Source organism: Tinamus guttatus, unplaced genomic scaffold (genome assembly GCF_059628265.1).
Source record: "Tinamus guttatus ecotype Peru unplaced genomic scaffold, ASM5962826v1 Tinamus_guttatus_pri_ptg000056l, whole genome shotgun sequence".
NCBI lineage: Eukaryota > Metazoa > Chordata > Aves > Tinamiformes > Tinamidae > Tinamus > Tinamus guttatus.
In genome coordinates, this window is record NW_028288590.1 from 5,720,959 (window position 1) to 5,747,959 (window position 27,001).

Consider the following 27,001-nt stretch of genomic DNA (forward strand, 5'->3'; position numbering starts at 1 on the left):
CAGCGCCCTTCACCTTGCGGCCGCCGCTTCCCCGCGCGGCGCCGCAGTGTCCCCGTCCCGGGGGGCTCCCTGCTCACCTGCGAGAGCTGCCGCGGGTTGGGGCAGCCGAAGAGCGCCGAGCTGGAGCTGAAGCTGATGGCGCCGCGGCGGCTGAGGACGTGCTGCGGCACGGGCCGGTCGAGCGGCAGCACGGGCAGCGGGCAGCATATTTCCATGGAAGCCGCGCCGGGGCCGCGCCCGCCGCACCTGCCCGCCCCGCGCCCTGCTCCGCGCTGCCGCCCGGCGAGGCGGCCTCGGCCTCGCTGCCGCCGGCGGGCGGGAGCCGCTGTCAGCGCCGCTGCCCGGCGCCGCGCATGGAGGCGCCTGCGGGGCCGCCCGGGCTGCGACACGCGCCGCGCTCGCCCCTATTGTCCGGCACGAGGAGCGGGAGGAGGGGGAGGCGCCGCCGCCGCGCGGGGAAGGGGCCGGGCCCGGCCGAGAGGGGGACCCCGCAGCAGCGGCGGCGGGAGCAGCAACGGCGGGAGGGAAGGAGGAGGAGGACGAGCAGGAGGAGGAGGAGAGAGGAGGAGGCGGCGAGGAGCCCTCGCCCCGCCCGCCCCCGCGCGGCGCCGGCCCGGCAGGAGGCACCAAGCGGACGGACCCTGCGTGGCTCGCGCGACCGGCGACACGCAGAGCGTCATCACGTCACCAACCGCCGCGCCGCGCCGCGCCCCCCTCCCCTCCCCTCCGCCCGCCGCGCGCGGGAGGGCGCCGAGCGGGGCCCCGCGCGGCGCCGCCGCCGCACCGCGCATGCGCGCTCCCTTTCGCGCCTTCGGGGCGGAGGGGGCCGTTGGGCCGTGCGGCCCGGGGAGGGGAGGGGAGCGGAGCGGAGGGGGTGGCCGCGCCCCGCCCCCGTCCGGTCCGGTCCGGTGCGGTCCGGCCCGGCCCGGTGCCTGCCGGCTCGATACGGCACCGCGGAGGGCTGCGGGGACTCGCCCCCCACGCCGGCCTCGCTGTCCTCCCTGCTTCGCGGGCGAGGGGAGAAGCGGTTGCGCACAAGAAAAAAAAAGTCTTCGTTTAAAATTCATTGTAATCTATAAAAAGCAGCACATGGAGGAGTGCCCATTTGCATCTGAATCCTTGCGTTGCGGCTCTCAGGGTGTGGGTTTCTTAGTTTTTTTTATTACTATTTTCCCCCAGTGTGAAGGGGGTGGAATCGTGTCGGGTGGAGTCGTGTCATTTTGAATGGGTAAAATGATGAGAGTCTTGGTAAGTGAGCACCAGAAATGGGACTTTGAGGAAGAACTAGAATAATTCAGGAGGTCATCTGGTCCTAATGCGCTGCTAGCTGCGCACATCACGCTAGATAGGATACCAAAACTACAGTTTGCTGCAGTTTGGGGGAAAGGTGTTCATTTTCTGTGACCTTGCAGCTGCTTTCTCTGTCTTCTCATTTCTCTATTTCTTTGTCATAAAAACAATCCTAAATATAGCATGATAGATAAGGGAATGCATAAATTGAGTACTACATGAAGTGCATGTACCCACTTAAAATCAGATTTTGTTAAATGTTTCATATGATTTAATTTTGCATAATACATTGTTCTTTTAAGTGCTTGCTTACTAGCAAAAAAAGTTAAGATTTCACATGATATTTATAGGCGATGATATGGCTTTGGAGGAAGCCTTTTGTAGAGAACAGTTGGGTTTTAACTAGTTGTAGAAACAAGTTTTACGGATGTGGATTAATGCTTATTTTACTCCGAGCTACAGAATAAACAAGCAATCAGTTTTGTTCTTTTCCAGAGTTATTCTCCCACGGTTCATGGTGGATAGCTACAGGACATGTGGACACATGAGGGAAGGCACTGGACTGACCGTCTCATCTTACAAACTTTTAAAGCTTTTTTACTCCCATTCCTGCATTAGAAATGTCACAGGCATTTACAGCCTATAAGATTATAATGCAGGCTTGAAATAATTCACAATATGTAGTAAGCATAAACTCAGGTTAGGTCATGGTTAGGTCAGCAGTGAATGACATTTTACTCATATTTGGTCTGCTTGCATTATGGGTGCATTTAAATTAATGATAAAACACCACCAGTTTCAGTGGAGTCAGGAGTTCCCCCTCCACCCCCAGTCATTTTTCAAAATTAGTTTTGATTCTTTCCTACTAATAATCTGTTTTTTTGCACTCGGGTAGCATGCGTTTGCACTCTAATCATTCTAAAATTCAATTATGAGCAATGTGTCATGTCTTGTATAAAGTTAAATTTCTACTTTCACCAAGTATATATAGTGTATATTTTGATCTTAAAAGGTCAAACTATTAAATAAAGATTACTGATAATGTGTTTACAGTTCCTATCAGCTCTACATATTTTCCATCTGACTGGTTGAAACAGGTCCTCTGAGGTGATTCTAGTGCTCAGTCCGAGCCAGCATATCCTTAAATAATATAGTCTTTTCCTCTCTTACTAATATTCAAGTTACATTTGATTTCTCATTACTGTTATATAAACACTTCTAAAGAATTTGAAATACATTCTTACATAGTATAGAAATATAATAGAATAGAAATATAATAGAAATATATTCTTACATAGTAGTCTATAGTAAACATAGACTTGCCAGACAGTGCCTGATTCTGCAGGCATTCTGCTCTTAGGAAATATATTACTTCTTAATAAATACAAAAGCCTATAATATTGCATGGGCAGTAATTTCCTATACGAATTTATTAATAAGGGTTCCACTCTAGGAGGACAGATAAAGACAATTACAGTATAAGTAAGTCATATGTTTTCTGTCTAAATACACTAGTCACAAAAAGAATACGCACTGTTGCATGCTTTACATTCTGCTTGGTGTGCCTACACACTGCCCTACTGCAAGATATGAGCTTGTATCATAGAGGGATCATCTCAGTGTTACACAGGAACACCTAAGTATTCATCTGCAATATTTTGTTTAAATTTTTTTTTTTTCGTGTGAACTATGGAGTTTGCACAGTGCTTTACTTTTTTAAAAAACGATGTGCTATTATGAAGTGCCATAGTACTTCTGTAAGCCCTGTGTGTTGTGGCTTCTTTATCATGGCCGATGCAGTTTTTAATATAGATAACGAAATCTATTGAAATATGGGTAGATTTACTAAAATTTCCATGATTCCTTTCCCATTTATAGATTATGTCTTTCACACATCACTATCACTGCCATTGCTGCGTTGAAGAAGCGTTGCTAGTGACTGGTTTTATCACTAATATAAATTGGGACCGTAATTTAAAAAAAGCAGTGAAATGGAAGATCAGAGAATTATAGTTTCAAGAGGATAAAAAGAGGGTGAAATCATGCAACAACAACAGCAAAACATTTTGCTGGACCAACTTCATTGAGTGGAGTGTCACTTTTGGCCAGAGGCAAGTAACACCGAAAAACAGAAGAGGATGCTTTAGTCTCTGTACAATACAGAAAATAAGGATTTTCACAGATGTTGCATGGCCGTATTTTGAAAATAGCATTTAAAGAAGAAAATTCCATTGTAACCAATGGAATTAAATAAATAAATAATGGAGCAACAGAGATGTAGCCTAAGAGCATGCACAGTATTGTACAGCTATGTGATCAAGGATTGAGCAAGACAGTTTGCAGCTTTTTTTTCTTGCCTGAGGAAATTAGATGGCCCAAATGACATGGATTATCCCTAGCATAGTCCAGACATAGACCAGAACCCTTTCCATTTGTTATGCTCAGTGGATCAGTGTTACGCACTGTGGGGTTTTGTTGTTGTTTTGGAGTTTGTTTGTTTGGCATGTGCTGTTTTCTTTGGATATGTCTTTTTTTTTCCTATCCGGAATTTTTCCGTGGGTGAAAAGGTTGCTGCATGTTTTTACAGGGCATCCAAATGCCTGTCAGGTCAGCTGAAGTGTTTGGGCCAGCTGCTGAACATGTAGATAATCTAGATACGTGCACTGCTTACGTGCAGATTAATCTTACTGCATGATATTGCACAGCTGGTTTGCACATGCATGACAGATGCAGTGCACACTGGCTCACTCATATAAAGTGTGGCCCACAGGGCATGAGCTGGACTTTGCTAGAAGCATCAGGCCTGCTGTGCATCTTAGGTAGTTGACCTCTGCATGCAGATTAAGTTTAGTGTTTCATGGATATGACACATTTTTTGTTCACACCCACATTATCAGGGCAAAAGCACTGTAAGGTCTGTTCTATCACGGAATTGCTGGAACCAGGAGGAAGCAATTTCTGCAACAGAAAGTCTAGTTATACACAAGTTCACAGGCAATGATGTCCTCATACCGCCACCTGCTTCAGAGTCGTGTCCATCATCTTTTCCTATTCTAGTCAGACCAATGTACTCTTATGAGTAGCATCTATTTAGATGTACCTTATTGTGTCTTTTCTTGCTTGTTCTCGTCTCGAAGATCTTCTATTTCTTCTAACATTGTGCATCTGCAGGAATTTATTCATAAGAATAGCAGGCAACCCAGTAACTTTTCATCTAAGAATTTTGTAAGACATTTGGATATACTGACAGTTCCTCTCTTCATGTGGAATGAGTCAAGCAAGATGCAGGTGAACTGTACAGAAACCATAGAAATTAATACTATGGTGATGTTAATCAGCATGGCAGCAAAAAGAATAGATTTTCCCGATTTTGGAGGTTCATTTTGCTTTTACCAGGCTGGCCTATATTTGGATTTTTTTTTTAACCCCAGTTAGGTATGGCAATATGAGATGCCCACATTTTAAATAAATATCTGAGCAACTAAGAAGACAAAAGTCAGGGAGAAAAGTTGTGGACCAAAGTTGGAAAGCTCAGTGTGGGGGGTGGAAAAATTGCTTTTTGAAATGACACCACCTTGATGCCATATTAAAATAACTTGCTAATAATTGACTTGTGGTAGCATTTACAGTGCCAAAAACTTGAAGTACCATTTATATGAACTTAAATATTTCCTAGTCTATTTGTTGATCTTTTATCAATATTGTGCAGCTGATACCTTAAAAATCAGCCATTTTTGTTTTAGAAGAAGACATATATGGTGTGATTCCTTGCACAGCATCACAAGGACAATATAATCATAAAATGTATATGTGGCTGTAGGAAAACTGAGTCTAACTCTGAAATGGGAGAGGAGGGAAGAGTCTGGGAAGAGGCCCTGTCTTTGCCTACACTTTTGCCTGTTTGGTGCCTCCCTAATGCCATGAGTCACGTTTCACCAGCGTTACTATGGCTCTGCGTCAGGCTTGTTTTAATTTTTGTGACATTCTTGAATCCTGTTCTGTTTGTGGCACCTCCCAGATAATTTTCTGCAGAGCTTCTATCCCTTTTCTGTTTGTACATTATGTTAGTCCTCTTGGGTGTGATAATTGGTGCTTGCCTTGACTGGACTGCCATCCTGCGATTTCCTCAGACCGCTTATTAGTTGGTCAAGGCCATTTTGAATTCTAATCCTGTCCTTTGATATCCTTGCAGTCTTTCCTGGCTGCAGATTTAATAAGCGTGCTCTCGATTCCAGTCAGATCAGCAGTGAAAATGCTATTAATGAATAATTCCAATATCTGGAGGAGACCTCTTAGAGAATGCTATTTAGTGTGTTCTGTGAACTACTGACTGAACTCTGAGAATGTTTTTCAACAGTTTTTGTACCCACATTACAATAGTTTTCTTTATTGTGTGGTCTGGATTCACCTTTCCTACCTTTAGGCACATTGCCTAGAAAGTAATTGCCTTAGGCTACTTCCATAGTCAATAATTAAGAGAAGGACAGCAGGCCTTTCAAGTTGTTTTTGGAGCTTTCTTTCTCCTCACTGACAAGATGGAGCATAGGGCAGCCTTTCCCCCAGTCTAAACACTTCTGTTGCATTGAGTTGGTCAAATGTGCTGGAGTTCATTATTTTGTTTATGATAATGTCGTGATAGTGTGAGAAGGGTCACTAAAGATAAGCTCTGTTACATGTACATTCCCATTTCCATTAGCTACATGTCACTCAGCTAGTGAGGCAAATTAAGTTGGTTTCACTTGCTTTGGCAATTCTTTTGATTTCTTCTGTTTTTTTTTCCCGCCATTTCCAATATTATATGGAAAAATATTTAGAGTGTTTTCAATAGTTTTGATTACCTCAATTGGTTTCTCAGTTTCAGTTGCAGTAACTGAAATTAGTCAAGGACGCATACTATTTCTACAGTAAAACCAACACACTGACACAGAAATTAAAAAAAACTTATCCCGGAGGATTTCAGTTTTTCTGAGAATCAGCCCCAGTTGTTAATTTAGGACTGGAGTTTAGCTAACAAGTCATAACCTCCAGAAACAGGGACTGACTGTGGAATCTGGCAAACAGAAGCCTGTTATGATCACAGATGCAGACCATCAGAAAGACCTTCTCATAACTCCAGTAAAGATATCATTGGGAAAAAGGGATGTAAAACAGGAGCCTATTGTTCGTGTTTCTTAAGTGCTAGAAAACTTGCTAGAGTGCAAACAGCCTCAACCACCCAATAACAGGTTTCTCAGTGACTGCAATTGCCTGGATTAAAATCCTGATGCTACAATAGTATTAAAATGACTAAGGGCATTGGTGTCAATATAAGCCTATGGGAAAAGCTTCTCTTTGCATCATTTTCACGTGCATAATAACAGCTGATGCACAGAACATTTTTAATATTGGAGCGGGAGGATATGAGAACCCCAGGTGCAGATTCAGAGGTGCAGCTTGCAAGTTTAGCGCTGTTGTCAGAAGATGAAAATTCATAGCTTTTTGTGTTGGTAATGGAAATTTTTTGGACTTCTGTTAATAGATATAATTAATGCATTGCACATTAGCCAATCAGAATAGCATTTCTCAACATACCATTCAATGTATAGGAGCTGTTTGTTGCTGTGATGAGCTGTAAGGCACTGATCACCCATGCTGTCTATAGAAAATGCAGTTGGGTCTTTTGGCTTCGTAATATTTTTATATGAGGTCGTCCCAATACCTCATTAAAAATATGCATTCTTTTTATGTTTCTTTGTGTGAATGTGTAAGCATTATTTTCAGCACGGTCTCAACATTTTTTTGAGCAAATTTAATCTTTCGTTGTTGTTATTTAGTGCCATTTTAAACAATTAGGTTCGGATTTGGAAACTGTATTTATATTCAGAAGATTCCTGGTGTCGCATCTGATTCTCCACTGCCTTGTCAGCATATGGTAAAGATGTTTTGTAATGTTAGGACTCAGAATATGAGTATTTCTAGAACTGAATAATCAACTGAAGTTCCAAAATATCAGCTTGATTGAAGCAATACTATATTTTTAATCCTACTGTGATGTGTTGTCAAAATTAAAGGCAACCCACTTGTTATTTAAAGCTTAAAAATGAGACACTTTGTGGTAATTCTATTTTTTTCAGACAAAGAACATTCTAATTTATTTTATTTCTGGTTACTTATTAAGGAAGAATGCACTCCCTTATTACAGAAACTCTTTTGTAAGTTACGAATTTAGAGGAATTGTATGTGTTGGAATTATTGCGTGATTTCTAGCAACAACAACAAAAAAAGCATTACATTCTCCCTTTGGTACATGAAGCAGATTAGAAATGGGAGTCAAGATAATTTGCAGTATCTAAACATATGATAATTCGAGTGAGTACATTCAGGAACCTCTCAGTTCTTCTGTTACATCAATCTTTTTCTTGCACTACTATTTTTTTTGCTGTTTGCCTTTTTTTAAGTGCAATTTCCTCATAAAAGACAATAAGTTGAAATAAATGTTAACTAGGATTAGAATTGACAAATATATTCGGAGCACTGTATTAGTGATAAAGATGTGTATTAATTAGGGATCAAATACTTTTAGCCCTTTAATTATTTTTGTGTTTTTTACAGAATACTTATATATAGTATTTTAATCTCTCTATCAAATTTGAGCTTGCATCAAATATTGATCAGGCGTTTCGTCTTTTTATACTTGTTTTCTAGCTGAATGATGGGAATATTCTTCTATCAAAGCCAATAGAAATGGAAGATAATCCCATTGGGATACATAGAAGCTTAAGTATTTTCAGTAATTCTTGTTTTTCTGCACTGTGTGAAGTTCTAACATTGCTCGTGAAGGAGAGGATATTTTGTGGTTAGCATTTAGCATGATTTCTCCCAGCAAATCTGGAAAAATATCTATATTCTCTCAGTCCCTCCATTAACGGTATGAACAAATGTAACAAAGAGATTTCATTGCTTTGAGGAGACAACCTCTGCTTGTATTTAGATTTATTCTTTTCTAGACCTTTTGTTATTAACAGCAGCAAAAAAATGCAGCTGAAATCCCATTTGATTTACAACTCACTAAATTTCTGTGTGTTTAATCCAATTAAAACTGGAAGGAATGTTGCCAGTATGTCAACAGAACTGCAACAAGGAGATGGGAGGGTTAGTTTACAGAAATTCCTGAATTCCTGTGTTTTGACCAAATGAAAGAAAATTGTTTGGGTAAGACAAGTGCATACTGCATACTAAAAGGGTTAACGCTGATAAACTGACTTTTATGTTCAGATGAAAGCCTGAATATCTGAGTATTGAGCGCATTAAGTGGGTTTGGTTGTTTGGTTGGTTGTTTGGAAAAAAAGCAGCTATAGACGAGTCTTCTGTTTAAAAGCTGAGGCGGGTGTGTGGTTTAGCGCAGTAAAAGACATAGGCTGGGCCTGTGACAGTGTGGAGTGCACCAGGGCTGGGGTTGTACAACACAGCTGTGCAAGGCCACAGGCTCCCGCAGAGAGGGGCCATTCTGCTCCATCTCACCCCTCCACTCCAGCTGTTTGCACCTACCAGCGCTGCTGCTCCTCTCTGCAGTGATTTTATTCAAAAAAAAAATTTAAAAAGTGAGACCAGACTAATAGCACAGCTGGTAACAGGGTAGAAATATGTAGCTGGGGAAGGGAGTGCCGCTTTTGGAGTCAGCCAACAGTTAGACCACATCCTCTGTGTTATAAAACTCACATGCGTTCTGTAAGTCAGGATTATGTAAGGGATTTCTCAGATATAATTACAAACGTGGTTCATTTTAGAAAATCTAGCTTTAGGATCTCATAGAGATAAAGATACTCTGTTGAATATATGTATAACCCAAGATGGGCCTGGCAGAATCTGCAATGAAAATACAGGCTAATTGGGATAAAATATTAGTGGTAGAAAATATATACTTAATTTTAAACATGTTCTTACATGCTTTGCTGAGTTGGGATTATGAAGAACACCCTTTAGCTATATGTCAGAATATTGGTTAAGTCTACATAAATCAATAACATGTTAGCGTTTTTCTAGGTTAAATTACGTGACTGGAAGTTTGAGGACTACTTTTCAAGTATAGGCCTAAGAAAACGAACAACTTATAATATTTAATCTCAGTTTGTACTCTGAGCTAATATAATTGTTTGCCGAACAATTTCATTCTAAAGTGTGTAAGATCTAAATGAATGCGATAGTTTGCCAATTGTTCAAGATACCCCAGAACAGTACATTTTATAGAATACCAAAAATGGGAGAAAACACGATGTCCGGTCAGGTGTTTGCAGGAGATTTTGCTTGTACAGTCAATTTATGATTCAATTACATAGGCATGGTCTGAAATACCTGTGACTTGTTGGAAAGGATGGAAAGGGTGTGAAGACTGTAAGAAAGATCACGCTCCTGCAGAGCACCAAGATTCCAGTTCTAGTTTGGTGAAATATTACCTGGATTGTTCCTGATCTTGAACTGGATGATCTGTGGACAAACTGTACCTCAGTGCATCTGTAGCCAAGGTAATTCATTCCCAGGTATGGGGAGAACTGACTTTAATTTGTTAGAAGTCATAGCCAATACTAACACACTGTAAAACAGTGTTGTTTGCACTGTGTTACAAGATACGGCAAAATACAAAGCATGGTCTGAAGTTATGCTCCTGAACATAACAGCTGCATAAATTCTAAAAATAGTTGCTTGAAATCACTCTGTTAATTCCATTTTCAGAATTAATTTTGGTCACTTTAATTGTGGTCACTTTATCATGCTTATATGCATAACTATCCATTTGCAGGTGCCTTTGATAAAATCTATAATTTTAAATAATATCTGGAAAGAAATGAACTTTTAAAATTAAATACTCATCATGCAAACTTATTTATAAGTGTCACTTATCAAGTATTGGAACAAAAATGTTTTGTAATTAATTTTGAAGTAATAATTAAAATTGCATGTTGCTTATAAACAATATGCAAATAGGAAGAGGAAGATATGGCAAAACTCAGTATTGCAAGAGGCTTTTGCCTAGCTCAGGAAAAGGAAGATACGGCAAAACCCAATATTATTGCAAGGTGCTTTTGCCTAGCTCAGGTTCTCCAGCCTGGCTATTTTAGATTAGAATAGGCATGTAACAGTGCCAAGTTGGAAAGCTGTTACTCCAAATACAGAGATATTCCAGTTTCCACTTAATAGAATTTTACAGAGCTTGCTGAGCTGTGGCAGGGTTAACCTTGGCTGGGAACAAGCCGCGGGTCTTCAGAGACTGCACATCCATTCTTAAATAGCTGATCTGCTTGAGTGCTACAGATGCTCCATTTTGGGAAGGCCTGTCAATGTTTGTAAATTGAACAATACTTTGACATAAAATTACAAGTTTGCAGATTTTTTTTTCTTTAAAGGAAAGATAATAAATAAAGTACCTCACCTCCATGAAGTGAATCATCCTCCCCCAAAAAACGATTTTGGAAAAGCCCCATAGAATTCATTGTAAGCAAAGTTCCACAGTCAAGTATAGGATTTACAGAAAAATTTATAACTAAAAGCTGCAAATGATTGTGTGCTGCTTTTCTGTCAATCTTATTTGGGAGTTTTGCCCCTGTTTTAGATCAGATTGGGATCTCATCTTCTCAAATAAAAGGACATTAAAATTATAGCAGCTGTAAAATGCTTTATTAAATTTTGTATGATTCTTCCAGAAAGTCCTTTTCCAGAAAGTCCAGAAAGATTTCCATATATAACTAAAGCTGTGCAACAGATTTGCCTGAACTGAGAAATATGAGTTATTTTAGTGCCTGTGAACGTTTATGCCCCAGGCTTGTTTTTCGATAAAGCATAATTCTTCATTTATTAATAATAACAATTACTGCTTTTTTTTTAACCAGAATTTCCTATTGCAGTCACTAAATAAATTGTGAAGTTGAGACGTACACCATGTACTTAGGGAATAAATACCAGCGCACTATGCTTGTGTGTTGACTTTGTTACAGAAAAGTCATCCGATTTTGAAATAAGCACCTGCGAAGTGGTGGTCATAGAATCATAGAATGCTTAAGGTTGGAAGGGACCTCTAGAGATCACCTAGTCCAACCCCCCTGCACACGCAGGGACACCTAGAGCACGTGGCACAGGACTGTGTCCAAGCGGGTTTTGAAGATCTCCAGAGAAGGAGACTCCACAACCTCTCTGGTCGCAACTCTGCTCTGGGTTTCTTGCTCTGAGGGGCGGACCGTGCAGTGTTGTCACAGCTGCCTGGCTGAGGTTTGATCACCCAGCCTGATGATTCCCCAGCGGCCGTCCTGTGGCTTTGGCAGCTCCTTGCTGCTACACTAACTCTTTGTTTCTCAATCGTAATCAAATTAAACGAGACAGCTGCAAAATAATCAATAGTTTAAATTTGTTAGCTTTTCACCCTACGAAATAAAGAGGAAAATGAATCTCTCCTTGGTCTTAATTAGTTCTTATAAAATTTGGCAGTAAAACAAAGACGCTTGTACACTCCTTTATTTTTATAAGAGACTTGCCCAAAAGAAAAACCTCAGACATGTAATTTCCTTTTTTTTTTTTTTATTTCTTTCTGCTTAATGCGCTCACTCAGAGGCTAACCCAGCACCCTCCCTCTAAGGGCAGAAAAAAGGTGGTTTGGCAAGGAATTGCGGTTATGTCTCTTTTGTGCAGATCAGGGCATGTTCTGGAGAGCCTACACAAGCTGTTTCCACAGCGATAGGCCACATTCTGTATTTACAGACTCCTGTACAGATAATTCATCTGCAGGAGAAGCCTGAGACAAGAGCTGTGGTTCCACAATCATTACCACTGGATCTATGCCATGCCACATCACCCAGCAGTACAAATTTGATCTGGATCAGGTGTGGGCACATGATTACACTTTTGTCAAATTAGCAGCGCGCATCGTAAGGATTTTTCGCTGCCTGCTTGCTATTATGCTGGCTGTGGGAGAACAAGCAGTGCCTGAACCGCAAAGGGTTGGAGCTGGTGGGTAAATAGTGCCTGTTGTAGCAGCCCTCCTGCCAGCACAAAGTTAACCTGTCAAGGCTTTGTTTGAACAAATTGAGTTGGCACAGGCTATCCCAGCGGGAACAGCACTTGGTGTCCCGCACCCATGGCTTTCTAGAACGGGCAGTATCAGTGTCGACACTCCTTACTGCACTGCTAAACACTGGCCCATGTCGTAGCCACAGAGTAGGCAGCAGGAATAGTAATTCTGCTAACTGCGGCTGCTCCCTGCAGAATTTACCGTGTCTGACACAGGTTGGGTGTTCTGGCCCGTATGGAGTTTTTAAGGTGCGGTTTTGTGGTGAGTCGGCGACAATGGGAGGCTCCGATGCTGCTGGAAAGGTGTGATGTCTCCGCTCCCATTGCATCAGCTAGCACCGGTGCCAGCTGCGGGGTGAGTCAGATCAGCAGGCTGATCTGACTGAAAACAGAGAGAAAAAGGAGGATGAAAGTTTAGGCCAGTCCTTTGTCGGCAGCCCTTAGACTTAAGTGAACTGCAAGCCTGCAGGTTCAGCCTTTGAGTTTCAATTTTGAGGGAGGGAGGGGGGAAGGAGGTGGAAAGAGTGGTTGTGGAAAATGGTTAATAGTAAAAACAGTAATTTTCTGAAATACTAGTCTTTGCAGAATTATTGGGAAGTATTTCCAGTTGCTTTTTCTACGTGTACTAGGTGGAGAATATTAGCATTCACGTTAAGGTTTTTGATTATTTACTTAGTGTCTGTCCATGAACTTTTAGCAAATCTTTACTTTCTCCTAATAAGTGTCATACACTGAAAAAATAATAAAAAATAAATAAACTATTGTCTTCTTGTTCATTAATCTGTACCTTTTTTTTTTCCCCCCCCCGGAATAGCATTTTGCTTCAATTCTTTGATTTTAACTCAACCACTGGGACAGACAGGCATTTCTGAATCTAGCTGGCACAATTTTAAGACAGTTACTCATCAGCACTTTCAGAAAAGATTACCTTTCCCATCCATCATTTCTGTGACAGGGTAATAAATCCCACATATGTATTAATGACGTTTTAAAGAGAAACAGTCTGCCATCTCCTCTGCTGCTTTCCCTCCCTCCTGGGAGCTATTTAAGCAAGGGGCCAGGCTGCAGGAGCTGGGAAGGGAATAGCTGGAGGGATGTGTCAGAGTAGAGCTAAGGGTTGTTGGGGATTTCAGGAAAGAACTTGCTTAGGCAGGGGCCACAGGAGGTGGGAAAGGGTGGTTGTGCAGGCTGTGTGGAGGAGGAACAAGCTCAGAGAGTTGTCAGGGACAGAAGAAAGGCTCTACCCTGTAGGCCAGAGCATAAAGCAGCTGTTGATTCCTGAGGCAGAGGTATGGGAAAGTGTGGTATTGCAGCTTCCTTATCTGTTTCTGGTAAATGAGCTCAAAAATAGCTCCATCACCTAGTTATCCTGTTTAAGCTAATCTTCCCGATTCTTATCTGTAGCTGATTAATCTGCTGTAAAATGAATAACTGTACTAACAAAAGTTTTGGATTACTAACTTAAGCAGGGGTAGAACACTTTAAAGTGTTTTATCTGTTTGCAAAATAAATGATCAAGACACTACCTCAGTAAGGGATAGAAGACTCCCTTTTTAAACTTCTCCTTGAAGTTTAAGGCAACTCTGAGTTGCCAGAGCTATGTAAACTAGGAGCTTCATATCCTTTGCTTTTCAGAAAGAAATTCACTTTGAAGTTGAACGGATTATTCTGATTTACTACTTAGCTACTTGTGTTTTCCTCAGGAATGAACAAACGTTGGTCACAGCCACTTTCTTGTTCCACTTTATAGAGGAGAGAAAGAGCTTATTCCTAAACAGCAGATCAAAATAAAATTCCTACTGCTCTGCAAGATGCCATGCTAGAAAAAGTTAAGTATATTACTTAAAACTTCCTTTTCAAGCCTCTAATTAATGCAGTAATTTACTTTCTAGGGGGAAAAAAAAAGTTTTATACATATGACACCTAGGGAGTCCACCAGGACTTTGAACTGGTTTTGCTTGAATGATCCAGGAAGATACAGTTGTGGATTACCTCTGTGTGTCAAACTGACCAGATAGCAGCATGAAAAATTTGGATATATATGCAAGGGACTGTTCTTTTAGGGTTCGTGCTTCCTCATTTTGCTACTTTTTCTTGTAATGTAGCTGTTGATATTAAAAACCCAACATACATTTCAGTTGAGATATTCTATGTGAATAGTAACAGAAGGTCACAATATGTTCAGAGCATTCAAATATATGAATGTTCTCTTATGAATACGTACCGCTTGTATAGATAGAGTTGCAGATGGGTTAGCAGATGGAATACCTTCCTTCCAATGTAGTTGTATGTATTTAAAAATGGATGCCATGCAATCATATTATTTAAATGAGTTTTGTTATTACTTTTGAGACCATAATGCCAGTAACTATTCTGCTACAGAGAGAAATGTGGTAACAAAAGTGTAATTTCTTGTCCTAGAATTGTTGGGCTTGTATAGAGTCTAAGAGGTCTCCTGAGAAAGAGGCTTAGAACAACTGTCTCCATTGTAGGAGATTAATTGAATATCTAATGTGTAGCATGCAGTACAATTCAGAGAGGGCCCTAGATGCTCAGGGGTTGCTGAAGCAGAACTGGCTAAAAAGACAGTGCAACAAAAAATGCAACAAAAATGCAACAAAAGCATTTTCAGGCATAGCTGCAGCAATATATTTGTTCATTTTTCAGAGCTAGTCTCTCCTTGTTAGTGAAAATCAATTGCTGTGCCTGAACCAGAGGCCTGGCAGAAGCATCCTTTTCCACTCGCTCTCTCTTTTGTCCTTTAATTGGCTTGTTCAATTGGATGTTACTAATGTTGACATCACCACAGCATTATATTCAATACGGCACAAAACCAGATCCCGCCCCTCAAAAAAGAAAAAAAAAATAGTACACAGTGCCTCTATATGCAGCCTTTCTCAGACTGTTGTCTCATCCCATCAGCCCATCATACTTTATTCATATCTTTATGCTTTATTTGCTTTGGGTTATACTTTGCATATGTGCAAAGCAACCAACCAACGAGAGCTGTGTTCCATTCTCCTCATCTTCCTTCTTTCTCATATCGCTTCCAGACAGGTGCTAACATCACTTTCAATACCCTTGCTTGTGTTCTTACCACCGTTTGGGCAGAATAAAAATAGCATTAATGCTAGTCACGTTAGGAAAGGATTGGGGTACGGAAGAGCTTAGAAGCCTGTATGAGGGCTAGACATTAAGCAAGTGAGAGTGTTCTATGAATTAGGGAACACTGACATAATCAGGGCATAGGAAGCAATTTGTAAGGCAGCCTGAGATGCTTTACAAGCTCCTAGCAGCCAGGTACTTATTTCATTGCCCAGATTCCTTTCAGTAAAATCAGGGATTTTCTTCCTCTACCACTATGAAGAGAAAATGTCAGAAACTGCAGGTTCTTCATGAAGGTTGGGAGCGCCCCATCTGATTACTGTGTCTCCTAGATGTTTTGATGTCAGTATGAACACCAAACTAGCCAAAAGGTTCATTTTTTTTTCCTTGCTTTGAAAGCTAAAGGTTCCAACCATTGTTGAGGAATGATGCCAGAGCCCCTTTGTGCATGTCTTACCACTGTTTGAGCTCCAGGCTCTTGGCCCCTGAAATTGCTAAGAGCCAGGAAAAAGAGAGGGAGCAGCGGGAGGAAGGAGCAGCCTGACTCTGAGGTCCTCAACCCTGAGCTCTGGCTATGGCTGCCCGAGGCTTCTGCAGCAACCCAGGACCCCCTGCTCAGCTTGGGCCACATTTCAAATCTTTCACAGGCTGATAGACAGCTCTTCACTTCCAGACATGTTCTGATTCGCATGTTTTCAAATGCATGTAAAATGCATATAAATGAAATGTAGAGTCTAAGTAACACTTACTTAGATATAAGGTTCTTTGGGATTATGACTGTTTTTTAGTTTTGAGTTGCCTGGCATAGTGGGGCATGGTGTATTACAAAGGTGTTACAATAATCAAAATGAAAATTAACAAGAAGCGTGAATAGGTAGTAAGTTGTTTTTTTCTTCTGAATTATATAGCAGATCTGAATGCTATGACACCCCATTAAAAGTCTAACCTTTCACAGATTAATTAGAATAGACTTAGGTTATTGAAAACGAAAAAAAAAAAGGAAAAAACAGATTTGATGAGGTTGTATTCATTTTCTTCAAATAAAAGAGTGTTTGTAAAAAAGGCAATGTAGGGTACAAAGCAATGGTAACTCAAAACACCAGAGGGAGCTGTGTTCACGCAGAACAGTAGATCTAAGGGAAAAGACTGCAGAATAAGCATGTTTTTCTTGATAATGGAATGTATGAAAATACTGAGAATTTGGGTAACCACAAAGTGATTTTGTTTTCTTCCCTTTATTTTTTTATTCCTTAATTTTTTCTTACCATTAAAATCATATGTTTTGTTTCACAGAATCACAGAATCACAGAATGGTTGAAGTTGGAAGGGACCTCTAGAGATCATCTAGTCCAATCCCCTGCTCAAGGGGCGACACCTAGAGCAGGTGGCACACGGTGGCATCCAGGCGGGTTTGAAGATCTCCAGAGAAGGAGACTCCACAGCCTCTCTGGGCAGCCTGTGCCAGGGCTCTGTCACCCTCACAGGAAAGTTCTTCCTCATTTGGAGATTAAACTTCCTAGGTTTAAACTTGCACCCACTACCCCGTGTCCTGTCACTGGCCGTCATGGAGAAGAGCCTGGCCCCATCCTCCCTACATTCTCCCATCAGGTACTTATACATATTGATCAGATATCCTCTGATCTCCTCTCAGTCTTCTCCAGGCTAAACAGGCCCAGCTAGCTTACACTTTCTTCATATGACAGATGCTCCAGTCCCTTAATCATCTTTGTGGCTCTATGCTGGACTCTCTCCAGAAGCATATTGTCCTTGTACTGGGGAGCCCAGAACTGCACACTGTTTCATTTTACAAGAAAGGAGCCTTCACTAATATTAAGTAAGCTGACCGAATAACTTGGTTTATTGTGTTCATATGAAAGAGCAGAATTAGTTGCACCTACTCTGTTTTTAATGTCTTTGAAAATATATTTTGACCATGCTATTTTGACTTCTCATTACTTGAAGAATGCTTACATTTCAGGTTGAAATGTTTGTTGTATTGCCACTTTCTGTCAAAGGTGAATTTTGAGTGATCATTTGCAGTTAAGAATGAATGCAGCTAAGAACAAGAGAAATCATATACCTCCCATTAAAGAACTTGCACATATTTTTACACTGTTACACTGTTGCTTTCTTTTTCATAAATAAAGCTTTTATATGGTCATAATTAATTATGGTTGATTTTGCAAAAATGTAATGATTTATATTGCCAATGTTACAGTTGAATCTAAGCACAAGCTATTACAAATCTTGCCTAAGCAGTCTTTAGTGGGACTCCATAAATTCATTTGCAAGATGTAAGTCCATATAAAACATATAATTTGGAATCAGATCGTCAAGGAAATTACTTTTTTTTTTTTTGGATTCAAGGATGTCCTCCCAAGAGGAATTTTTTTCTTTTACCTTCTGATATTTACAATCATCTCTATTCTAAATAGAAATGAATAGCTCTCCATAATTTTAATAGAATAAATTAGAGGGGATGCTCCATCACAACAAAGGAAGTCACCCTATATCCTCTGGTTTGATATTTAATTTTAGAAGATCTCAAAGGATTCGTAAAGGGTCCTCTTCAGCTAATCTTGTTCTGGAAGATAACGTATAGTAAAACTAAGTGAGAGCTGGCCTTAGAGAAATGAGCTTTAGAGCAAGACCATAGTATCTGTAAAAAATTGAATGCATCTGCATGGAAAAAGCTGCACAAATGACACAGCAGAAGAAATAACTAAATACGTGGATGTGCCATATTTTTGCTGTCATTAATTCTCAGGTCTACCATCCTTCATGAATGTTTTATTCATTCTTTGTAGTTCTTCCTAAGAGATAACCCATTGGATACCAGGCAAACAAACAAAAAGAGTAATCAGACTCCACTGACCTGTTTAACCCTGAGTGTGAAGGATAAAAAGCAGCAACTGTTTTCTGTGGAGCGCTTGCTTCTTTCTTTTTGGACCATGTTGACATAAAAACATCAAGAAACTGTCTTGATGATAATGTTGTGAGTTTACAACCACCAGGCTGGGTCACTTTTTCAAACAGGTATGTCATTTGAATAATTTTTCCTCATTTTTCAGCATTAGGTCAGGTGAATTATGGGTATGGTAAAATAAAAGGTATATTATTATGATCTCTGTATAAACTATTCTGTCCTGGAGACAAACCTAAATCTTTTTTCTTCCACAAATCATAATTTGTGGAAGCAAACAATGCATTCCTGTCTGTATTCCCCTAGAACAAAAGTACATTACCTAAATATAGTATTCTAATGTAATTTCAGCCATCATGAACAAGATCAAGACCGTGATATCTTCGTCAATGAAAAAGATATCACTTTTTCTAGAAAAGTGTCATCTCAACATCCTTTTAGTATTTTATATGACTGCTTTGTGTAAGTAAGAAATACCTCCTAGTAATCACCTTCAATGTGATTAATCATAAGTGATTGAATACGCTAGTGAGTTTTCATTTCCATGGATGACCAGGTTATTAAAACTATTTCAAGAGAAAGTATAAATTATGACTCCTCTTTTTCAGAATCATATTCATAAGTTTCATTTTATTTTGTGCTTCACTGTTGCTATGCAGCTTATCAGCATTATGTAACGGAATTTTTACATAATGCTGTATATCTGTGACTTCATGTGGTTTCCTAGCACTATCCTGCATATTAACAGGCTTGATCTGCCCTGAGTGAGCCCAGTGTGACCAGATAAATCCCAGGTTTAAGATCATTTTAAGCATGTGATGAATTTATCACTACTAACAAGAAGCAGCATAATTACTGCAGATGATAGAGTAATATCTATAAGCTCAAATATAATTTCATTCTGAATTGATAATTCAAAAACAAAAGTTTGGGTCAGTTAATTTATGATCTGTGTATTACATCTACAAGTAGGATTGATTCTTTTAGCAGATCAGAAGACAGTAAATTTATTTATTAGAATATAAAACATGAAGCAAACAGAAATAAACAGAAGATCTATAATAGAACCATATACTATGTGCCAGAGTTACTCAGTTTTTTATATTTGCATGTACTTACATGGTATTTGGATAGGGTTTTGTTTTTGTTTTTTATATTGGGCAAAACTAAAGAGCTTAGAAGTGTTACACTGCTGATTCTGAACCAAAGTGTGACCTAGTAAATAATGCATGAATAATGGCAAGATAGTGTTTCCAGCTCAGCAATGAGAAGGGTGAAATAGCAGAGTGGGTAGTCTTACCTAACTGTTTGGTTCTCAGAAATTTTTCTTACGACTAGAGTTACTGATCATTTTCAGGCTTTTTCTGTGATCATTTGCTAACACATGCTAACATTTAGAGAAAGATGCCATATATGAGGAGGTTGTAGTGAGAGATGATTGTGGCAATTCTGCCATCAAAGAGCTGCAGCTTTCTCCTCTGAAATAGTCCCAATGCGGGTATCTATACCTTGTGTTTTAAATTATGTGTATGAGGCTTTTTTTCTCATGTAATTACATAGAATTAGCTGGCTTTGGCTTAAAAATGTTTCTCTCTTCTAATCCAGAGGGATTTCAACTGCAAAGATGTAGTAGGGCCATTGAGAAAAAATTAGTTATTTGTCTGTTTTACATGCAAGATAAATGAATAAATGAATGAGAGATATGCAGTGGACTAAATCAATAAGTCTAAACTTAACCTTAATTTGTGATACTCAATAAATACACCATAGTAAACATAGGCACCAACGCATTGTAAATCCTGCCCAGATTCCTGTACTGTGAATCATACCAAATATAAGATAGGACCCTGATTAATTTTAGTATTTCTCATACATAATGTTGCAATGGAGGGTTAATTAGATAATATTGAAGTCAGTTCTTGGTACCTATTTTAGCTGCCTAGGTCCAGATTCATTCCACCTATCCATAGGCATGTGAATTGGTAATGCAGTCATCCTGTGTTCCCTGTAGAGGTTATAGGGAGGAAGTGGTCGGTAAATTGTCCTCTGAGTATGTATCTCTCTGTGTTGTCAATTTGGAGAGCTGACATGATTAAGTTAAAAACTTAGTCACTCAAATTAGGTACCTCAGATTGGCTGGATTGAATCTGAGTTCTTGTACCGCTGAAAAAGCAAAAATTCACCAGTATATTGCGTTAAAAAGGCTGCATTGAGAGGTACAAAGCTCTTATCCTTCTGCAGAAAGCCGCTAGCTTTAATAAAAAGAATTCTTCTTTGGAAATTATTATTCTTTGGAAAAGATAAAAATCAGGTGGAAATGCTACACACGGGTATTAATGCTGTTGAAAATGTAGCCACTGACTTCAGTAAGAACAACATAGATCCTTTAATATGAAAAGTCATATTAACACAAGAATTGTTCTTTGGGGGTTTTCGTTTGTTTGTTTTCATATTTTCAGACCTCTTAAGGGAGGGAGAAAAGTTTAGAAGCATTTTTTTTTGGTTTTACTTTCATGTAAATTGTCTAAGCAAGTTTAAACTTTTACCACTGGATTAAATTATGTCAAAATAAACATTAGAAAATACCATTGGAGTATACTTGCAGTCCCAGCTATTTTAAATTCTGTTCTGTATTAGCAGCTTTGGTAATGCACTGCTAACATGGCTGAACAAAGGCAACGTGCTTTATCAACATCAGGGGAAGCTTTATATGAAATCCTGGCTCTAGAAAAGGGAGCAACACATGATGAGATCAAGAAGTCCTACAGGTATGTAAGATGTGCTTTACAACATGTCTAAAATACAGACTTTTTTTTTGTCTTCTGTGTTGGAGGTACTGCTGTGCAAAGTTACAGTATGAATTTTTCACAAAGCTTATCCTGTAAACAGCAGCCTTTCTGAATGTTTTAAATAAGGAATAACTCTCAATAGAAGTTACAATGATATAACACTGAATGTATGGCAAAATAAAATCAGGGTCCCTAGACTTCAGAAACTTACTGATGGTCTTTACTGAAGGAAAGTCATGTTTGATGAACCTGATAGCCTTCTATGATGGGATGACTGGCTGGATGGACAATGGGAGAGCTGTGGATGTTGTCTACCTTGACTTCAGCAAGGCTTTTGACACAGTCTCCCGTAACATCCTCATAGGAAAGCTCAGGAAGTGTGGGTTGGATGAGTGGACAGTGAGGTGGATTGACAACTGGCTGGATGGCAGAGCTCAGAGGGTGGTGATAAATGGGGCCGAATCTAGTTGGAGGGCTGTGGCTAGTGGTGTCTCCCAGGGATTGTACTGGGCCCAGTGCTGTTCAACTTGTTCATCAATGACTTGGACAAGAGGACCTGCAGCAAGGCTGCGGATGATACCAAACTGGGAGGAGTGGCCGAGACCCCAGAGGGCTATGATTCTATGATATACCAGTAGACATGAGAGAACCATAGCCTCCCACAGAGGAGCAGTGTGAGCATAGCTGGATGCAGAAAAGGTCATCTATCTAAATTTTAACTAGAAGTATATATTAATAAGATGTTAGTAAATATTGTTAAACATTTATCATTTAACTGTGAAGCCATGCAAATATCACGGCCCTGGTTGATGATAAAACTAGATTATACTTAGCAATTATCCTTGCCTTAGTCCTGCATAACACGGAAGCATCAATTCTGTAATTTTTAAACTATCATCTGATTTGTTTAGAATCATAGAATCATAGAATGCTTAAGGTTGGAAGGGACCTCTAGAGGTCATCTCCAACCCCCCTGCATACGCAGGGACACCTAGAGCACGTGGCACAGGACTGCGTCCAAGCGGGTTTTGAAGATCTCCAGAGAAGGAGACTCCACAACCTCTCTGGGCAGCCTGTTCCAGTGCTCTGTCACCCTCACTGTTAAAAAAAAATTTCCTTAAGTTCATGTGGAACTTTTGATGCTTCGATTTCCGGCTGTTTCCTCTAGTTCTGTCGGTGGCCACCAGTGAAAAGAGGCCAGCACCATCCTCCTCACTGCCTCCCTTGAGGTACTTATAGACACTGATTAGATCCCCTCTCAGCCTTCTCTTCTCCAGGCTGAACAGGCCCAGCTCCCTCAGTCTCTCCTCATAGGGCAACTATGAACTACATAGGGCAACTAGAACTACAAGCTTCTCTCCACCAACAACAGAATGCTATCATTGCAAAACTAGGCTATGGTTTTATGTAATGAAGTCATAGCTATCTTGTTGTCCTCTTTAATATCTTTATCAATGACCTGGATGAGGGGATTGAGCATACCCTCAGCAAGTTTGTAGACAACACCAAGCTGGGAGGAAGAGTTGATCTGCTTGAGGGTAAGAATGCTCTGCAAAGGGACCTGGACAGGCTGGATGGATGAGCTGAGACCAACCGCATGAGATTCAATAAAGCCAAGTTCCGGGTCCTGCACTTCAGTCACAACAACCCCATGCAGTGCTAGAGGCTTGGGGCAGAGTGGCTGGAGAGCTGCGCAGCAGAAAAGGATCTGGAGGTGTGGCTGACAGCTGGCTGAATATGAGCCAGCAGTGTGCCCAGGTGGCCAAGAAGGCCAACGGCCTCCTGGCCTGGATCGAGAACAGTGTAGTCAGCAGGTCTAGGGAAGTGATTGTCCTCCTGTACTCAGCTCTGGAGAGGCTGCACCTCAAACACTGTGTCCGGTTTTGGGCCCCTCACTACAAGAAGGACATCGAGGTGCTGGAGAGCGTCCAAAGCAGGGCAACGCAGCTAGTGAAGGGGCTGGAGCACAGACCTTGTGAGGAGCAGCTGAAGGAACTGGGGTTATTTAGACTGGAGAAGAGGAGGCTCAGGGGAGACCTTATCTCTCTCTACAACTACCTGCAAAGAGGTTGTAGTGAGGCAAGGGGGTCTATCTCATCTCCAGAATAACTACCAATAGCACAAGAGGAAATGGCCTCGAATTGCACCAGGGGAGGTTCAGGTTAGATATTAGGAAGAATTTCTGCATGTGAAGAATAATGAAGCATTGGAACAGGCTGCCCAGGGAAGTGGTGGAATCACCGTCCCTGGCAGTGTTCAAGAAACGTACAGATGAGGCGCTTCGGGGCATGGTTTAGCAGGCAGGGTATTGAGGAAACTTGGCGGTTGGACTCAATGATCTTGAAGGTCTTTACCAACCATAATGATTCTATGATTCTATGATTATTAACTTTTTTTTTTTGTATTCAGCATCTCCTAGTAGAAAAATAAACTTCTGCCTCTGCTATTATTTTATTTTTGCTGTCTTTACTCTTTTTTTGCCTTGCTCTTCCTTTTTCTTGTATTTATACTTCTTTCTGAATTTTCTCCTTTTTATACACAGCTTCTCTTATGTCATTTGCAAAGATAAAATTTTCAGCAGTTGAATAGTTACTGTTACTGTCATTGATGAGTTGCGACTGAAGTCAACACAGATAAATCAGAAATTATATGTATTCAAAAATGTACCAATACAATTTTTGCACTGTGAGACTAAGAAAAGTGAGGGAGAATGTTTTATGAATCTATTGATTTCATTTCAGAAGCAATCTGTGCACTTAGTCTAATGTTTACTATGGTTACAAATTAGTCTTAGAATACTGCATCCAGTTCTTATGCTAACATTTTTTCGGAAGTATATTGAAAATTGAGGTATGTGTAGAAAAGTGCTACAATCATGACTCAAGGACTAGGGTATGAGACATAAGTTCATCAGTTTGTCATTTGAGAAAATGAGAGAGAATTTTGTTACCATGCATAACAGGTAGACAAAAAGGGGAAATAAGAAGGGGAAAAAAATAGAAAGGGAAAAATGCTTGGTATGAGATGTTTACTCAGTTAATGAAGAAGGTATAAACAAATACAGTGGTAGGAATCTAAAACAAATGCAGCCTGAAAGTAAGGTGTGCAGTTTTAACAGTGAAAGTAACCTCTCATTGGAACAAACTGGCAAAGGAAATGGTGGATTCTCTTCTGGAAGAGAAGAGACAACCTGAAGGCAAGTTTTATTTGAACACAAGTTATCAAAATGGTGAAATGTATTTCACTGTTGAACAAGATTAAAGCTCAAACAACAAGATATTTTTTCCTCATAAATCTCTGTTTATAAGGAGAAAGAACTTTAAATGTCATGAGTGAAATAGATGTCTTGACATTGAAATATGACAGATGTACTTGTAGGTTTAATAAATAAAGTAAAACTTTATTTCAGCATTACTGGGGCTGTTCTTGGTTGCATTGTATTATCAGTCAAACTTTAAAGCAACTTGCTTTTCCTACCAAATAGCATGATATATTTGAATTGGAAAATGAGTTATAAAATAGATTTACCTGTATCATTGTTTAGTTTGAATTTTGCTGGGACTCTGTGCACTAGAACAAATCATGTCTATGTCTGTTGTTAAAAGGCATGTTTTCAATGGATGTGAGAAAAGCAGTGGATGTCTAAAATCTTTATGTGATGAAAGCAAAGCCATTGACATCTAATGGTTCTGTTATCTTGCATAACTATACAACTTGAGGGTAAACTGACTACAATATCAAATTTACTCCTGACTTCCATGTCCCTGTAGTACAGGGCTGCAGAAGCCATATTTTGTACCAAACCTCATGTTTTCTTGTTGCTTTTACATTTATATTTCTGGAAAGGAAGGCTACTTTAATCCCCAAAGGAGAGAGTTGTCAGGGAAGAATGTAGAATGAAATGAACTTTATTTCATGCTGAGCATGAATACAGACGATTTACACAGCAATCTATGATAAAACTGACAGTAGTGCTTTATCCATTTTTATTAGTAATTATAGGTTAAAAAAGACTGCTTCTGAATAAAGTGGAAATGTCAGAGGGATTCACTTTTAATAGAATAGCTGTAAATATTTGCAAGATAAAATGATGAGTCAGTCTCTTAGATTTGCTTTAATTATTTTTTAATTTATGCTAATCCAAAAATCTGCCACTGAACTGGTATTCTTTAGTGTAAGGTATAAAACTAGCCCTACCTGATTCTGAGTTTCCTGGCATTATTAACTGAGTCAGTATTAATCATACTACCACAGCCCAGGACAAAATTTACTTTTTAATAAATATGACAGAGATACATCTCTGTGCTTTCATTTTGAGTTCTGCACAATATAATTTAACAAAGAGATAAAGTTAACAGATTTCTTAATTGGCAGAATTGCAAAGGGTGTCTATCTTCAATATCCTACAAAAATACTCTTAAAAAATTCTGACATGACAATTAAACTGTACGTAGACTTATGCTTTTCAGTTTCACTAACAAGCAAGGTGGAGAGAAATACCTTATCTCCTATGTTTTCTTCAGAAATTGAAAAATACACAATTCAATATACTTTATTTGTAAGTAGGGTACGTATTTGTTCTACAATTCCTCACAAAGTAGGCCTTCAGCCAAGTACAGAAACCTGTTCTGAGAGAGTACACGTTGGTGAAATACAATTAGCCAGGAGACAGAAACCTCCATTTCCATTGTGTTCTGAATTTAATCTTTCAGTATGTTCTGTAGTCATAATAAATTTCATAGTCAAAAAAATATTTCTCCAGGGGAGATGTTTCCAGGAGAGAAATGCAAAAGTCCAACATGTTTAGAATAGTCATCTTCTCTTATAGAGTTGAATAACTGACAAAGCAGGTTCCCTACTACTACTATATGATGGGGAAAAAAAAAGGATATTAAACCTATCGTATATATCCTATACAGATTCACAATAGAAAAATTGAAAAAAAAAAAACTGTCAAAAGGCACACACAAGTGAGTTTGGGGAAGTGTAATACATGCTTGCAAGAAAAATTATATATAGACTATACAAATGGCAAAACAAACTAAATGATAAGAAGATAAAGTCTACGATCTCAAGAAAATACTACAATATTTAAACCAAAAGTATATTCCAATGTTCCAAAAAACAATATTCTACAAAATGAAGAAGGAGTGCAAACTAAGAAACTACAAAAAAAAAAAAAAAAAGCCTGACCCACATGTGTGACAGCAGTATGAAAAATAGATAATGACCTTAACAACTAAGGGAGTACTAATAAAAAGTACATGGCTCAGATCTTACAATCATAGAATCATTAATATCCCAGAACACCCTGATATTTAATGAATGGCTTCAAAATCTGGCAATCAGCACAGGTTCCCAAAACGATACTGAACTTCACAATAGCCAAGGACCTCCTTAGCCTGTTGCAGTGCTGGCTGCGCTGCTCTGGATACAGAGCGAGCTACACTGGGCATCCGTGGCAGCAAGTCAGCCTCCTGGCTCCTGACAACTTCCATAGGCTCTGGCCGGAGAGGAAAAAGAGCACTCCATCCAAAAGAGCACTCCTTCGAGCTGGAGTTGAACAAGCGACCTAAGGATGACCGTGCAAGGGAGCCTACAGTCGCCTATCTGCAGGAACCTACAGTCCCCAGTCTGCAAGGCAGACGCTTAGGTGTTTGCAAACACCAACCATCCCAAAGTTGGACAAGCCCTTTGCCCTCCATGGCTTCTCCCTGAGGTAGCACTCCACCCTCTTCTTTTGCTTCTACAGCCATCACTGACCTTGATCAATGGCTTTCTTGAGCAGGGGACCCCTAACGCTCGATGCAGTGTTGTAGGTGTAATCATGGAAGTGCTGAGCAAAGGGTAGCAAACTCCT

The 27,001-nt window shown here is 39.9% G+C and overlaps 2 protein-coding genes across 2 annotated transcripts in view; one reads left to right on the forward strand and one right to left on the reverse strand.

Annotated features, from left to right (window-relative positions):
• Positions 1–238, reverse strand: part of PDE7A (phosphodiesterase 7A) — a 70,220-nt gene extending 69,982 nt beyond the window's left edge. Inside the window, exon 1 of the mRNA XM_088540115.1 lies at positions 78–238. Within this exon, the coding sequence (XP_088396241.1) occupies positions 78–215 (138 nt within the window). The 5' untranslated portion in view covers positions 216–238. The remainder of the gene's footprint in view (positions 1–77) is intronic.
• Positions 239–20,873: 20,635 nt separating this feature from the next.
• DNAJC5B (DnaJ heat shock protein family (Hsp40) member C5 beta) overlaps positions 20,874–27,001 on the forward strand; it is a 31,455-nt gene continuing 25,327 nt past the window's right edge. The window contains exon 1 of the mRNA XM_088540105.1: positions 20,874–21,120. Coding sequence (XP_088396231.1) covers positions 21,014–21,120 — 107 coding nt within the window. The 5' untranslated portion in view covers positions 20,874–21,013. The remainder of the gene's footprint in view (positions 21,121–27,001) is intronic.